This window comes from Zerene cesonia, unplaced genomic scaffold, assembly GCF_012273895.1.
Source record: "Zerene cesonia ecotype Mississippi unplaced genomic scaffold, Zerene_cesonia_1.1 Zces_u004, whole genome shotgun sequence".
Lineage (NCBI taxonomy): Eukaryota > Metazoa > Arthropoda > Insecta > Lepidoptera > Pieridae > Zerene > Zerene cesonia.
Window position 1 is genome coordinate 1,144,786 of NW_024045134.1, and position 17,440 is coordinate 1,162,225.

General features: G+C 34.4%; 1 protein-coding gene across 1 annotated transcript in view; it reads left to right on the forward strand.

Annotated features, from left to right (window-relative positions):
• Positions 1–17,440, forward strand: part of LOC119838624 (receptor-type guanylate cyclase gcy-1) — a 47,359-nt gene that overhangs the window by 24,338 nt on the left and 5,581 nt on the right. The window contains exons 6-12 of the mRNA XM_038364643.1: positions 2,462–2,470; positions 5,633–5,746; positions 6,262–6,387; positions 13,893–14,021; positions 14,954–15,083; positions 16,262–16,384; positions 17,290–17,379. Of these exons, the coding sequence (XP_038220571.1) occupies positions 2,462–2,470; positions 5,633–5,746; positions 6,262–6,387; positions 13,893–14,021; positions 14,954–15,083; positions 16,262–16,384; positions 17,290–17,379 (721 nt within the window). The remainder of the gene's footprint in view (positions 1–2,461; positions 2,471–5,632; positions 5,747–6,261; positions 6,388–13,892; positions 14,022–14,953; positions 15,084–16,261; positions 16,385–17,289; positions 17,380–17,440) is intronic.

The following is a 17,440-nucleotide window of genomic DNA, read 5'->3' on the forward strand; positions in this document are numbered from 1 at the left end:
GATAATCACAGACGCATAGATGGGAATTAACCTCGATACTCGATGGTGTGGATATTGATTTATAATTAATGAGATCAGACTTCGCAGTTTTATTGTAATACTTGCCGACAAACGAAGTTCTCCCAACTCAACTGAAACGTGCCGGAGTGAAATGACCTTTACACTATTAAAAACACAGCGAAACTTTGGAATGTTTCATTTATATGACATTGTGCGACTTGGGTTTTTTGTGTATGTATGAATCAATGTTGGGTATATTATTTTGGGTAATCATCACTATCAGCCCATACATGTTCTTACTGAGGGTTCAGGCCATAATCTACCACGCTGGCCAAGTGCGGGTTGGCAGATGTCTCATGTCGTCGAACTTTTGATTCTTGGACGTGCCGGTTTCCTCACGATGTTATCCTTTACCGTTTTAAGCAGCGGTGATGTTATACACATCTGCAGATAAATTGAAAAATCTATTTATTTCCTGCACGCTCGTCCGGTCTCGAACCCCGACTTAACGATTTTGAAGTCCGAGGTTCTCACCACTGAGCCACCACTGCTATTTTATATTTTGGGTAATGAATTTCATTAACTATTCAAACTCAAGAGAAATACATATAAAAGCTTGTGGTTACAAAACTGTTACATTTTTCATGTACAAAAATAGCTAACTACTGATTTTGTATAAAAACCAATTAAGTGCATAATGAAGTAGTTTTACGAGGAAATCATTAGAACATCCAAATAATGATAATACGATATTTCCTGTATTACTTTGGCGCGATGTTTGGGTACCATCACAGGATAATACCCGGTCGTTTGGAAGGTTCGGGTGAAAAAATTAAGGTAGTCAAATACCTTATCACAATTAATAAATGACACATACTGTTAAATTAAAAAAAAAAATCCTTAAAGTTTGATCATGAGGCGGGAATCGGACCTGCGTCTTTCGCCGTGAACCTGACCACCTCAGCTACTGAATTATTTCTATTCTTCAAAAATATTCTAATATTACAAGTGCATTAGTACTATAAAACTAGAAATTAAATTACACTCATTGTCATTGGATGTACAAAAATCATATAATGTTTACAATGAAATGTAATACTTAGCCATGAATACGCTACACGGGCCTTAAGTTGCTTAACCGTGCACTGGTCGTTAAGTAGGGTATACTCTCAAGGGGTCAGCAACAGTAAACAAATCAAAAACCGTTAATCAAATAAACGCAAACAGTAGCATAGCGGTAACATTTGCGCAGTGATTACTAATTATGGTGCAATAAGGTGTTTTTCAAATCAAATAAACTAAAACAAAAACATATTCGATAACACTACACAGTATAAAAACGTCGCTTTCGCTGTCTGGCCCTATGTCCCTATATATGCTTGAATCTTTAAGTGAAGGGGCCACGGGAGCTGGTTAAAATTCGTCCGCGACCTTGTATGCCTATCCTAGTTCTTACTATGCCATAGTTAGCCCATATGTCCTGCTTAAGCTCAAGCGAGCAGGAAATGTAAGGAATAATTTTGTCTTATTTTTTTGTGGCAGTTAGTAAAGCCAGCCAATTTAACTAGCTCGCACCGTAAAGGGACCACACTCTCACAGAACATCGGTTTGTCGTAGTAGCATGTGAATCCTACTGTGTTTAGTTGTGAGCGGGTGAGCAGGAGGCTTATCCTACTAATATTATAAATGCGAGAGTTCGTAAGGATGTGAGTGTGTTTGTTGCTCTTTCACGCAAAAACTACTGAACCGATTGCAATGAAATTTGGTGCGTAGACAGCTGGACAACTGAAATAACATATAGGCAACTTTTTATCCCGATATTCCTACGGTATACGGACTTACGCGGGTGAAACCGGGCGCAGATAGTTTTATCATATATGTCGTCAACCTCTTCAAATGTTCACGAGTGGTGGTGATCGCCCACCCGCTCGGATCTTCACTCTAACATACAAATATCTTATTATTGAAATATAGACTTTTTGACGAGGGTGAAACCTCGACAAACAGTCACTAAATATAATGATATTCTAGGTGATTGTTGGAGTGGAAATTCAAAGATTACTTTATTGAGTAGGGTGTTTATTCTTAAATTTGGACCGCAGTAAACAAAAAGCCCGACTTCGATAAGTCTTATAATGTCTTTGAACAAAATTGTTTCCAATCAAAATTAATATTCTTATATCCCTTTGAAGTTTAATAACTTCATCCCTAACCTTTAATTAATTTCTCTTACACTAATATTATAAAGAGTGAAGTATTTGTATTTATCTTGGTTTCTTTGTTTGTAATGAATTGATAAACTCAAACACTACTGGACCTATTTAAACAATTCTTTCCCTATTAGAAAGTTACTACTTCACTGAGTGACATAGGCTATATATGTACCGAAGGCGAAGCCGGAGCGAACAGCTAGTACATTATAATAATATAACTAACTAACTGCGCCCCGCGGTTTCACAAGCGTGAGTCCGTATCCCGTAGGAATATCGGGATAAAAAATATGTTATACCAGTTATCCAGTTGTCTACGTACCAAATTTCATTGCAATCGGTTCAGTAGTTTTTGCGTGAAAAAAACAAACACAACAAACAGTCGAATCGAGAACCTCCTTTTTATTCGAAGTCGGTTAAAAAGTGGATAAACCGCATACATAAAAAAAAATGTTGTATGTGGTAGTCGAGCACGCTTCGGCACGAATTGGGCCAGCTCGCACCGGGGAAGTACCACACCCCCACAGAAGACCGGCGTGAAATAGCATTCTGCTGTGTTTCGTTCGGTGAGTGGGGGAGCCGGAGGCCCATATCCTTTTCCTTACCCTTCCCAGTCCTTTCCTTTATTCCTATCGCCAATCCTTTCTTAATCCCTTCCCGAAAAGTCGGCAATACATTTGTAGAGGCGTATGGTCTGCAAAGGAGCTTATGCCTCTACAAATGTTCATGGGCGGTGGTAGCGCTTACCATCAGGCGTCCCACCAGCTCCATTGCCGACTGTATCATAAAAAAAAAAAAAAAAACGTCGAGCTGGATTCGTAACATGATCCCATAAATTTAGGATGAAATAAACAAATTTAATCAATATTACGAATTGAAACATTACGCACTGGATTTTTACTATAACACCTGACCTTTGAACCGAGAATATCCGTATATGTATGTATGTAACTGAAAATAAACATTTATAGGAAACTACGCACTTAATGACTATTCAGCATTTACGGGCCTTATACGTCAATTGTGGCTCGCAATTTGTTGTGAATATAAACAATAAACAATATTACATTTATTCGCATATACAGCTTTCCGCCGGCGACTCCGCTTGTAGGCAAGGGAAATTCCTATGGAAATGTGATGCTTCGCCACGGTAGAAAGTCTTTAGGCTAGTAACTATCTCTAGACATAAATATCGCTTAGTTTTTGTATGAATAAATGACAAACATACACACATTCGCATTTATAATAGAATGAAATAAAGGATAAGGATTATGGATGCATTATCTATATATATAAAATTCTCGTAACAAAATGTTAGTTACCATACACCTCCGAAACGGCTGGATCAATTCTCATGAAATTTTGCTTGCATATCGGGTAATAAACCGTAAATGATAAGAGTAAGGCAGTACAGCGTTTGCCGTGTTAGCTAGTTATACCATAATAATCAATAAAGTCCTCAATCACACACACAATATTTTGACATGATTTGTATTAAATATTACATTTACAAGAAACATATTATTATTACTACATATTACATTATAAGTAACATTATTTTAAGACTAGTATATTTACGAGTATACGAAAACTTTCCGCATACATAAATATTATATTTTAATTTATATTTAAATGTTGGATGCTTCCCCAGTGGCGGCCTTCAACAAAATTTTTGTTTAAGTAATAAACGCATTTTTATTAGGTGATTTGTATAAAACAGTTATAAAAAAAAAATAGGACATTTTTTTTCATTTGATAACGTGTTGATAAAATTTTCATTTGTAATGATTAATTTATCTACATAATTAAATAACATATATTACAATAGCATGATAACCACTTAATTATTTTTAGGGCATAACTCATAATAAATATTATTTATTTGCATTTATATCTTGTGAAACTACTCAGTAGTATTTGCTACCGTTGCCAGGAACTGGTGGTGTCTGAAATTTAAGAAATAAAAATAATTCTTACTAGAATTTATATAAATAATCTATCAGTCGGCTCCAGCTTTACCCGTGGTACATATAAACTTTAAAGCACTCAAGAATCAGGAACATATCCAATGGTGAACCGTGAAAGTATTATTGTAATCGGTACAATCGTTTGTTAGCTATTCAGTTACTTGACTTGTTTTTAATTTATATTTAAAATAGCTTTTGCCCGCTTCGTACGCGGTAAATTCGGAGTAGTTTAATAGATGTTATTATACATATAAACCATCCTCTTGCATCATTCTATTTATTAAAAATTACAAAATCCGTTGTGTAGTTTTAAAGATTTAAACATAGATAGGGCCTAACACAGGGATAAGCAGACAGAGCGTGCGTGCACAAGCGACTTTATTTTATACTATGTAGTGATATCCAACTAAAAGCTTTACATACGAAAATTATTTGAAAAAAGAAATGACTGTGAAACGGGATTCCAAGAGTAGGTACTATCGTCGAATACCACCAATAATAGTACCATATCGTACAAAGACGCGGGTTCGAATCCCGCCTCAAAATCCCGATTTTTGTCTAGTCATTAAACATTTCAACTGAAATAAAGAAGAGGAGTTTGTTAATTCGACTGATTTTTTGGGTCTGTTACAAAACTTTTTCTTTTTCAATATATGCTTGATATATGGTCCCATTAAAATTTGATGTAGTTCTGATATTTGACGACACTTTAGCCAATTGTTAATAAATAGTGATTCAAGTATAGATTTGTTAGATTTTGTGATCGCTAACAAAAGCATGATTCATTATGACACGGTGAATCACGCGCAATGGATTGTGCGAAAAATTGTGAATAAGAAATGTCACGCGTCGGTTAATTAAATTTTTTTATGAGTGAAGTATTGAGCTGATGAATTGGTGACATATACTCTTTAATTTAAAATATTTGCGTGAGTCAAAGTAAAGCAAGGGAATTGTAGTGTTAGTTACTAGGATTTAGTTTAACGACTAACGAGTCCTTATTTACAGGGATATCATTATTTGGGGGAGGGAATAATTAATTTCTAGCAGGAATATTCCTATTTGTCCTTTGTGGATATATATTAGTGGGTGTGTAATTATTCAATTGTATATTTGCAGGTTTGAACGTAATCGTTTTCTTGCCCCATTTGTTACCAATTTAAACGAATTTAATTCAAGCTTTCATATCAAGGATCTTATTATCGTGATAAGAATCGTCAGGATTAAATAATTTCCTAAAGTACACTCGTCATAAGAGCTACTCAGACAATTTTATTAATTATCATGAAATATACATTTTTTATTAAATCTGAAATTTTTTTAATTTCGACATGAAACCGTTAAGGTATGAAATGGGCATTCGATAGAAGTTCGGTTTATTTAAAATTAAAATCACTTACAGATCACAATGTTATGACTTCTCTAATATGTTTCACTCGTCGCTTTTGTTTTTAGATATCTAGTAGGATTCAAGAACCTTCTCCGGAGTATAGAGTGTAAAGGCATAGCATCAGTGCTTGGTATAAATTACTTCGCATGGGGATACCTGCAGGCCAGAGCTCATGAAAGGTATAATTAAATAAGTATTTAATATTTCATAAGTATTAAGTATTAAGTACATTAATGACTATTTCATCCTAATAAAATATGTGATATGCAATAACTATGCAATAACTAACAAACAACTTTTTTAATATTTTATGTTTTTTATTTTCCAGTATTTGTTTTACTATTGTGATGAATGTTACGAATCATTTCCAATGTGATAATGTAAACCTTCATCATATCGAAAATAATAAATACGGAAAAATAAATCATTCGTATTTCATAAGTTACATAGAATGTTTATAAACAAAAAAATCAGGTAAGCTTTTGAGAATTAGTGCCCGAAGGACCAATTAAAATGGTTGAAATGCTATGGTCAATCATAACTTAAGATCTAATCCGTTGTAACTATTTGTTATAATTTTTTAATTCTTAAAACTGATAATGAAAGCACAAACCTGTAAATGACTTCTTTCATGGTTTATTGCCATGAAAGAATAACATTTAATATATTTCAATGAATTTCCCATCAAATTCAGGTACATCACTCACATGGTCCTCGGCCGAGACCTCTTGGACAACACTTTGAACCTGGTGCCAGCATTGATCCCTCTGCACAAGGATATAAAAGAAGACAGTCCAGAGTACCAGGTTCTGGAAAGGAAGTACGTATACACCCGCTAGATTTTAACGCATCTTCTGTTTTTAACTGACTCCGAAAAAGGAGGAGATTCTCAATCAAAGTCTACACACTTTATTTTCTTTTTCTTTTTTCGTGTTTATTATATATTTAATAAAAAAAGCAGTGGTGGCTCAGTGGTGAGAACCTCGGACTTCAAAATCGATAAGTCGGGGCTCGTTAAGAGAGTTCGAGCGGAGCGTGCAGGAAATAAATTGATTTTTCAATTTATCTGCACATGTGAATAACATCACCACTGCTTAAAACGGTGAAGGAAAACATCGTGAGGAAACCGGCATGTCTAAGAATCAAAAGTTCGACGACATGTGACATCTGCCAACCCGCACTTGGCCAGCGTGGTGGATTATGGCCTGAACCCTCATAGGAGGCCTGTGTCCCAGCAGTGGGAACATATATGGGCTGATGATGATGATTATATATTTAATAAGGTAAAAAAGTGAGCCTCACCTCGCCTTATACTTTTTATTGGGTCAACCGATTTTGATGATGCTTTTTATATTCAAATGCTGTTCCTTGTCATGAGTTCCCACTTAACTTATTTGTTTAAGTTCTGACAATTTGAAGGCACTTCAGTCTTTTTTAACAATAATTGTATAAAAACTCTTCATTTAACTTCTTTTAAAGAGCTTCTGTTAAAAATGTTCCTTAAGGACGTAGTAAAACCATAATGTTAGAGCAACACGCTTTGCATTTCATTATATTACTAGCTCCCGCGGTTTCACCTGCGTAAGTCCGTATCCCATAGGAATATCGGGATAAAATGTTGCCTATATATTGTTCCAGTTGTTAAGCTCTCTACGTACCAAATTTCATTGGAATCGGTTCAGTAGTTTTTGCGTGAAAGAGCAACAAACACATATCCTTACAAACTTTCGCATTTATAATATTAGTAGGATAGTAGGATAGGATAACTGTACCTGATTATTTTTTTTAGTATTAATAGGGACTCATTTAAGCAAACATGCGAGCTAATTACAATTGAGAAATCTGTTCGGTATCCACCCATTTAATTGCTTCATTTACTATCTTCTATTGGTCATCGCAGCCAAAACTTTCAATACATAATATAGTTTTATCGCGCAACCAGTATTTCACACAAACATAATAAATAATGTTTTACTATCACTGTCCTGAGATAGATCATAGTCCTTGAGATTCTCTTCATGATTTCTATTATTTCTTCATTTTTTTATGTTCATAATAGATAGTATTTGCGTTATATTTTAAAAGCAAGAACATGTAAATTTTATATTTATTACAAAAAAGAAACATATAACATATATGTGTTTCTCTTTTCTGTATCTTGCTACGCTTGTATATTTGTATGCAACCGACTTTTTTAGACTCGATCGGTGACAATACACTAATTTATTGAAATTAAGTATGTATTGACATACTTAAAGCCGTATTTGTGAAGTATTTTTACAACGCTTCGCAGGCAACGCATTTTCCGTATTTGGTATATAGAATTGAATATACAAAATTCAACAAATCTCGCATCGTTCGCAGACGTTCATTCATTATTTTATAACTATATAAAGCGTTAAAGGATAAATAAATAACTACAGAGTCACTACGGTTTCATTCATAAATACAATTTTCAATTAATAATTTAGTCGATGACGTAATCACTTGTGGCTTCTTCGGTTTTCCCTAGGTTATTGGATCAAAATAAATGTAAAAAACATCATAAAAGTTGTAGGTACTAAACTTTATCCTCCATAAACGCATAAATGTATCTAATATGAAAAAAGGATTGTGTTGTTATATGAAACCACGCTAAAAGTGAATTTCTTTTTCACATTATAGATATTTAACTGATGGTCAGCTGATGGAACTGTAGACGCCGACATATTGGCCTCGGCTGCTCTGACGAGCGCCTTTTATTTTATCCATACTTCTCGCCTGACCGTCACGCGACATGAGATACACAGACCAGAAAATTGAGATGATGTATTAAAAGTTTTACTTTAAAATATTTAAAGAATATGAAATGATCACGGGGCTTCGCGTCTTTTCCGTACCATTGCAACACCTAACCTCGCAGCCTGTCTCTTTTTCACTTAACAAATCTGCTACTTGATAATCAAAATATACCGATGGTTGTATACATATAGTTGAAAATTATGCCACAAATATATAATCTACGGTTACTTTGTTTAAATCTATACACACATACACATCCTCGATACAAATACACCCACACTAACATACACAAAGTTGAAAAAGATCACAAAATAGATTAGGCTTACGAACTCGCTTTGAGTTCGCTAGGGTTTTAAAAAAGACAAACGAAATGTGAAACGTGCTATCGGCAGTTTCATTATAAGATTATTATCAAAAAACATCATCATCATCAGCCCATATAATATGTTCTCACTGGTGGGACACAGGCCTCCTACGAGGGTTCAGGCCATAATCCACCACGCTGGCCAAGTGCAGTCGTCGAACCTTTAATTCTCGGACATGCCGGTTTCCTCACGATGTTTTCCTTCACTAACAGTAATGATGTTATTTACATAAGCAGTTAAATATACATATAATAAGTTTCCTGCACGCGCGGCTGGTCTCGAACCCTGACTTATTGATTTTAAGACCAAAGTTCTTCACCACTGAGCCACCGCTGCTCAAATAACATTAGAGCTGATTTATCAAGTTCATCAATATAAGAATCGAAGATTTTTAAATTTAAAATTGCCAATTATTATACAATAATTCTCACAAACACGTGCTTTTGAATCTTTATGCAATAAATTCCTTACTCGTAATACTTAGGCAATAATTGAATAATTGTAATTAATGAGTCACACATCTTTAAATAGCTGGCCTTCATTCATAACGGACTGTGACGCTGAGGAAAATCTGTGACGAAACGTATCCGATTATATTGGGACTCCCCAGTGATATAAATTATGTAAATTATATATAAACTAGCTGCGCCCCGCGGTTAAGCCTGTTGTTACATTTGCATTTATAATATTAGTTGGGATAAACGATTGGAGGTAATAAAAAGGAAGCGAAGTCAATCACAACGGCTTTAATTTAAATTTATGAGATTATACGCATTTATATTACTTTTAAGATATAATTAAGCATTAAATAAAAAACATACATCGAGTGACTAAATTAATTCTATTATTCAGGCGAGATAATAATACCAAACAGAAAGTTAAAGCTTCACTTACATTAAAACAAACATTACAATGCAAAGAACGCCGATAACTCAATTAAAATTACAAAAAGAAAAAAGAGATGAAAAAATCTAAAGGAACTCGCTGTAATAATAGAATCAACTAAATTGCCTCACTTGCTCTTATCTATACTTAATATTATAATGCTGAAGAGTTTGTTTGTTTGAACGCCCTAATCTCAGGAATGACTGGTCCGATTTGAAAAATTATTTCAGTGATATATAGTCCATATATTTAGGAAGGCTATAGGCTATGTATGGAACAAGGGCGAAGCCGGGGCGCACCGCTAGTACAGAATATATCAACTGAAATTATTAAATCCTGTCGATCCTAATCAGGCTAATAAGATAAACTAATGAAATGATTGTATTGTCATAGATCCTCGATAATGTGTGTGTGTGTGTCTGTACGTTCAATGTTGGTGTAAATCGCGACTAAAGGAGTACATACAAACATACAAGCGTAGTGACGTATGGAACTAATAAAAGCATGTTAAAAAATATGCTCTTACCAAATAAAAATGTTATGTTTTTCCTATAAAAATGTATTAATACATGTCAAGGACCAACACGGTCATCGACCTGATATAAACAATCCCATAATTGAATTTGTTTCGCAAACGTGAACTGAATTTATGTGTTTACCTTCAAATGGATTAAAAATCTATTTTCATCTCAAATCATTATGCGATTTCATGTTCTGAAAATGTATGGAATGCTATGTGGAATTCACGACTTCACGCGATACCCTAAAGGCCTAAAACATTTCCGGATAAATCTTGTTTATTCAATCAGCTGTATACCGAGAAAGGAATAAGAAACATCCAGAGGTCTTTACCCTTTTACTTTATTTTATTTTATTTTATTGGTTTCCAAACAACTTATACACTAATATAAGAGCAGCAGTAATATTGTACATCAAATATTGCTCTATGTATAAATCTATTCTATGGATACACAAATTACTATCTAGTGCGCAAGATTAACTTAACGAAAAAATTTTATCTAAACAGAAAAAAAAAGAAAAAAGATTACAACAAAAACATACAGAAACTAAATTATCAGAGAAAAGTGCGGCTTAGGTGCTACGCAGCAAGGACTAAGCGACGAAAACTGTCAAGTCTATTGGAAAATATGTCAATAGCGTCATTTTTATTGACTATTTCATTGTATAATCGGCACAACCTATAGACTGGGTCATTATATGACGTATTTTCATTATTTTATTATTTTGGTCATTATTTTCCTAGTCCTTCCAGTTAATTACTGTATTCCCATGGTCAATCCCTTTTTTAACGTGCATTTGCATTGAACCTACCTCTGCATATTCATGGGCACATTGGTCACTTACTATCAGGCGAACCACCAATTCAATTACCCATCATCATCATCATCAGCCATCACTGCTAGGCCACAGGCCTCCTATGAGGGTTTAGGAAATAATCCACCACGCTGGCCAAGTGCGGGTTGGCAAATGTCACATGCCGTCGAACTTTAGATTCTTGGACATGCCGGTTTCCTCACGATATTTTCCTTCACCGTTTTTAAGCAGTGGTGATGTTATCCATATTTTCAGATAAATTGAAAAATATATTTATTTCTTGCACGCTTGCGCGGTTTCGAACCCCGACTGATCGATTTTGAAGTCCGAGGTTCTCACCACTGAGCCACTACTGCATTTTATTTGCAAATACCCACTATTACATAAAAATGCACGTAATACTAAATATACGTGTAAATAACTTCACATACATACTTATCGATACTCGTCTATTGGGATTACCACAAAACGACCAAAGGTTTTTACGCTTATCATACGATACTATCCTACTAATATTATTAATGCGAAAGTTTGTAAGGATGTGTGTGTGTTTGTTACTCTTTCACGCAAAACTACTGAACCGATTGCAATGAAATTTAGCACGTAGACAGCTGGACAACTGGAATAACATATAGGCAACTTTTTATCCCGATATTCCTACTGGATACGAACTTACGCGGGTGAAACAACTAGTAATAGGTACTATAAATGCGAAAGTTTGTAAGGATGTGTGTGTGCTTGTTGCTCTTTCACGCAAATACTGCTGAACCGATTGCAATGAAATCTGGTACGTAGACAGCTCGACAACTGTAATAACATATAGGCAACTTTTTATCCTTATAATTGAAATATGCACCTTATGTTTGCATGTTAATATTGGCCATAGGGAAATACGTGGTGTGGTAGTCGACTGTTACTTGTTGCAACAGGCTTAGAAACCTGTTACTTCTGTCTTATTATTATTAATGTGAGAATACAATTATCCTTCACATTATACATTTAATAAATAAATAGCCGGTGTTGGATATTCCATTTCGATTTATTATGAATGATGTAATTTTTTTCTTACCCATTTTATTTTGTGATATTATTTTTAAATACACATTAGAGATTAGTATCAAGTATAATTCTGATTCTATAATAACTTAATAATATCTTTCCGTGTAGTAAAAGAAAATAATATATAGTAGTATAGTATAATAAATAGTCTGGTAACTATTCCCCAATACAAATATCATGTCATAAAATCGCTTCATTGCAACGCGAAAAAAAGACAAACACACTTTCGCATTAATGTTATGAGCGATATATACCAAATTTTATTTTGACTCCATCTGATTTGATGATAAATATTCAAATTATGTATTTGAGTAATATTTTAGTTTTAAAAAACAGCGTATAGTCATAAAGAGGATAGACTTTTTGTTCGTTTGTTACCAATTAACTTAAACTCATCTGACTTTATAACCAGCCTGGGAAACCAGTTGGCTACCATATATATATATATATATATATATGTGCATAGTAAGTTACGAGGTGTTGCCCGCAGCTGCGCACGCGTTAAATTCGGAGGTGTTTATTGGGTGTAATTATACCCATAAACCTTCCATTAACCTTTTTCTATTCCAAAATCGGTTGCATAATTTAAAGATCTAAGTATACAGACATACACATAGACGGCGGAAATCGACTTGGTTTGATGTGGATATTGATAAAAAAGAGCAATATTAACAATAATTTCATAATTACGACTTCGTGCAAAGTTCTTGCCTCGTTAGCAAAGAGATGTTATTTTTTGTATTTCCATACTAAAAAATAACAATATAAAACAATGCGAAAATTCATAAAAAAAAATTATTATTTTTTATTTTACAAATAAACTACGCAAAATATTTGATAATAGAAATAATCGATCAGGTAAATGATATAAACTATATATTGACATCATACCATAATGATGATAATATCTCGCATACCTTTGATTGATTTTACAATCAAAATTTCATCCAGATCTACAATGTTCTAAATGATCTCAAATGTATAATAAATCTAAAATGTTCATGTGATTCAATTTGTAGACTTTTTAACAATAATTTGATACAATGAATAGAGTAATTTCCCTGACACTCCTTGACTCACAGCATTCCCCGACTCCGACCTCTTGTTTCTGAATCACATTTGCTATAATGTGACCGAAGAGCAAAAAAGAAGTAATCTATTAACATCTTGTTTAGTAAGGTAACAACTAGCTACGGTTTGGCAAAAAACGCGGGTTAGAATCCCGACTCGAGATCAATTTTTTTTTTTATTCTTTCAAAATGTCTCATTTATAAAGCATTTCAATGCTATAAAACTAAAAATTAAATCTTGTTAAGGTACCAATTTCGTGTACATTATTCAATACAGAAAACTTCACAATATTAAAATTATCAATGAAAGAAAGACATAAATTGTAGCTAGCGTGTTTAGGTTGGGTTGTCAGTGCTTAAATTCAAGAAATGTAACGAACTGTTTGTTGGTATGTCATAAAAATATATATACAGACTGTCTCACCGATTGCGTACTATGCTCAGTATGCCATTGAATCAGTTATATAGTTTAACAAAAGCTGACAAAGGAAAAAATACTTAACGGCATACAGAGTGACATATATGTCTTTATGACATTTTCTTAAAATTCATATTAACAACGCTAGCTTCGCACAGCCGGAATATAATCTTTCGCTAATGTGGACATCGTGCGTTTGAAAACACGATCTTAAAATATGTGTATGTGTGTGTGTGTGGTGAATGTGGACCGGTGACCAGTTAGGGTAGTGCACATAGAGTTTTAAGAATTCATCTAATAGGTAAAAAATGCATTAGATTTTTTATGAATATTTTTCTCGTAATGAGCGTAAGTTCTGTATATTTGCCCCGTGAATCTTATTTAAATATATCCTCATATATTGTCTCATCAGAAACCAGCAAATAGTTGACAACAAGCAGCGGGCAGGCAGCGTCACAGATGCCATAGAATACTTCGACCAGACTGCCACGTTGCTGTTCAAACTACGCGCGGTGCAGAAGCAGCTGCGAGAGTATATACGGTAATAATACAAGCCAAATAATATTTAAATAATATTTAGTTTTGGCCAGTGTCTAAATATGTGTATACTTATTGTAATCTCAAAAACAGAAAGTGATAGGATTTGTACATATGAATTTGTGATAAATAACTTCTTTATGAAATGAAATTTAGTTGAATAAATAAATGTTTGAGTTTGAGTCATGGAGTTAGGCTACATTCTCCATGACTTCTAGTCAGATATACGTCAGATAGTGATAGTTTTTCTCCATAACAACATTGTCATATTTTACGCGATCTCCCCAAACCAAAACCATGAAAGCTTTTGAAAGTTTTGCCGGCGCATTTAGTTCTATTTCGGCAGTCGAACATTCATTGCTTCATCCTGAATATTATAGTGGAGCTCCAAATCTCGTTATTAGATGATTCAGTGACCCAGTGAAGTTGTGGAGTTAAAGCTTAAGGACTTGGATCCTAAGATGCGATAGCTGAATACGGAATGAGCCCGCGACCCATAGCAACCTTATATAATGTTGTAACTTAATCGTATAAAATTGTATGATGTCACGTATGTTGACCCAGTATTGTGGTAAGAAGAGATAATACGCTAGAGTGCACCGTTTAAGGGCATTATTTCAAATTAAGTATCAAATCCTAAAAAGCAAGTTTGAACACGTTTTTGTCTCTTAGTAATTGAATGCTTCTTTTGCTATCTAATGAAACACCAATTGTAACAAAAAAACACCAGTGCAGTTTCTTTAAGATATAGAAAAACCCAATTTACATTAGGAATATATACCATGATCTTATTTATAAGAACTAGCGAAATGTAACCTTTCCCAAAAGTTAAAGCATGGCACCTTTAAATAAAATAATTGCTTATATACATTCCGTAAATATGCAATTTATTAAACATTATGGGATGTTCATATATGAACCTACTATTGATTTCAGAAATGGCGTCAATGAGAGTTTACGAAATGCGCGCCAAAGCGAAGCTGTGTGTGCCGCCATCTTGGTCCTCGTGTGCGTGATATCTCCCATAATCATAGTACTGGTTAGGAATGCAGTCAATACCATACAGGTGATACATATTATCTAAACAAGGTTTTTTTTAATAGCAGAGCAGAGCAGCAACCTGATTTGAAGGGGTATTCACTTTTTTATTTTTATTAGTGTATATTATTAGTGTTAAGTACATGTATGACAGTAAAAACACACGTATACACTACCAACACTAGCTGAGCTGCAAGAGATTTATCGGCCTTGTATGGACACATTAGAGGAAGGACATTAGGGAACACCAGGTTGTCTACCACCTGGGTTTCGAGACCGGTCGTGCGTGCAGGAAATAAATAGATTTTTCGATATATCTGCGCAACTGAATAACATAACAACTACTCGAAATGGTGAAGGAAAACATCCAAGAATTAAAAGTTCGAAGACGTGTGACATCTGCCAAGCCGCACTTGGTCAGAGTGGTCGATTAAGGCCTGAACCGTCATAGCAGGTCTGTGTCCCAGCAGTGGGAAGATATTGTGTGGGCTTATGATTATTACAAAACGCCCTCTTTGTGTCATTCTCACATTGAGGAAATTAACTAAAAAATAAATCATTTATTTACTTTATATAAGTATAATATATAAATACGATACATAGTTTGATTGGATAGGATACTATAAATTTACAGTACTTTTGCCTGCGGCTTCGCACTCGTTAATTCGGAGTAGTTTGAAAGATTTTATTACAATTATACGCATTCCTCTTGAATCACTCTATCTACTAAAAAAAATCATCGAAATCCGTTATGTAGTTTTAAAGATTTAAGCATACATAGGGACATAGGGACAGAGAAAGCAACTTTGTTTAAACTATGTAGTGGTACTAACGATACAACAGCTGCTCGTGTCATTGACCGCCGTTTAACTAGGTAAAACGTTTATGTAAATAATGCCATTCGAGCTACCTCGTCTAATAATGACGTGTTAATAGAATGTGATATAGAACATAATCATTATAATATAGTGATATTATTGTATATTATTACAGAGATAATACATAGGTGTTTTAAATATTTGTATCATAGCAATTTTGATCGCATTCAATTGCATCCACGTTCCATATAAAGTCGGTACGGAACGCTAGTTTTTTTAATCAGTATTCTATACATAAATTACTGCGTTTAGTTTTTTTTTACCAATCTAATGATTGCATCAATTTCCCCAATTTTAAAGCAGTCACGAAATCCCAAATTACTTTTAGGTGTACGCAAGAAATCTGTCAGAGAAAGCAAGAGAATTGGAGTACGAGAAGGAATTGAGCGACTCTCTTCTCTACCAGATGTTGCCCGCCAGTGTGGCGAAACAGTTGAAACAAACACAACAGGTAACATGGCGACAAACAAAGAAACAGAAGGGCTTTAATCATTAATTCCGGTACATTCTAAAAATGTCACATAAGCTTACGACCATAATTATGATATTATCTGTATAAATTATTTGTGCCGAGCAGTTTCGACAGCAGGGGACGATCCCGCGGGAAAACCGAGTATTGAAGAAGGAATGATTGAGATTACTAGATCCCTGCCTGCGACTTCGTCCGCGTAGTACCTGTATGAAAAGGACATTTCCTACTAGTCCCCGTTCTCGTGGGAGTTCCGGGATAAAACTACCCAATTTCAACCAAATCGGTTCAGTGGTTTAGGCGTGATGAAGAAACAAGCAGACAGACAACGAAAAAATTATATTTTTTAAGTTATTTCTGAGAAATGTTTTGTTTATTTGTCGTGGAGCATACACCTATCCAGGCGACTATTTCTTTTACGACTGTTATTTTTGCGACTTCAACTACGACTTTTTGTCGACTCTAATTTGTATGTATAGAATGATAACCAACGCCCTAATGGAAATCCCCCTAAGAGAAAAAAAGGTGTGTGTGCGGTTCACACACGACAGAAGTGAAACTTCAGTAAATCGACAAAAGAATGAGATGAATATGTATGAAATATTATGTATATGTCTGTCTCATTCTTTGCCGGCTTCATTCTACACATTTTTGTATTTGTGTCTCTTACCTGTCGTTTTTCCGTTGCATCAGGTTTGAAATCACAACGATTCTAAAGAAGTTTCACTTCAAAAAAATCAACATAGAAAGTTGATAAAGATTTAATTTTATAAGCTTTATTGACAGAATCTTAAAAATGAGAATCTTGTTTACGAAAATTAATTAATAACTAACTAAGAAGCATAACTGAGATTTTTTCCAAAACCAATACATTTTATGCCCACCAGGTCCCAGCAGAGTTTTTCGCATCAGTCACTGTATATTTCAGCGATATAGTTGGCTTCACTGCAATCGCCGCTGTCTCCACGCCCTATCAGGTATATATCCTATATAGATAGTTAGTTATCCTATATACCTAGTCTTGCCATAAATATTGTA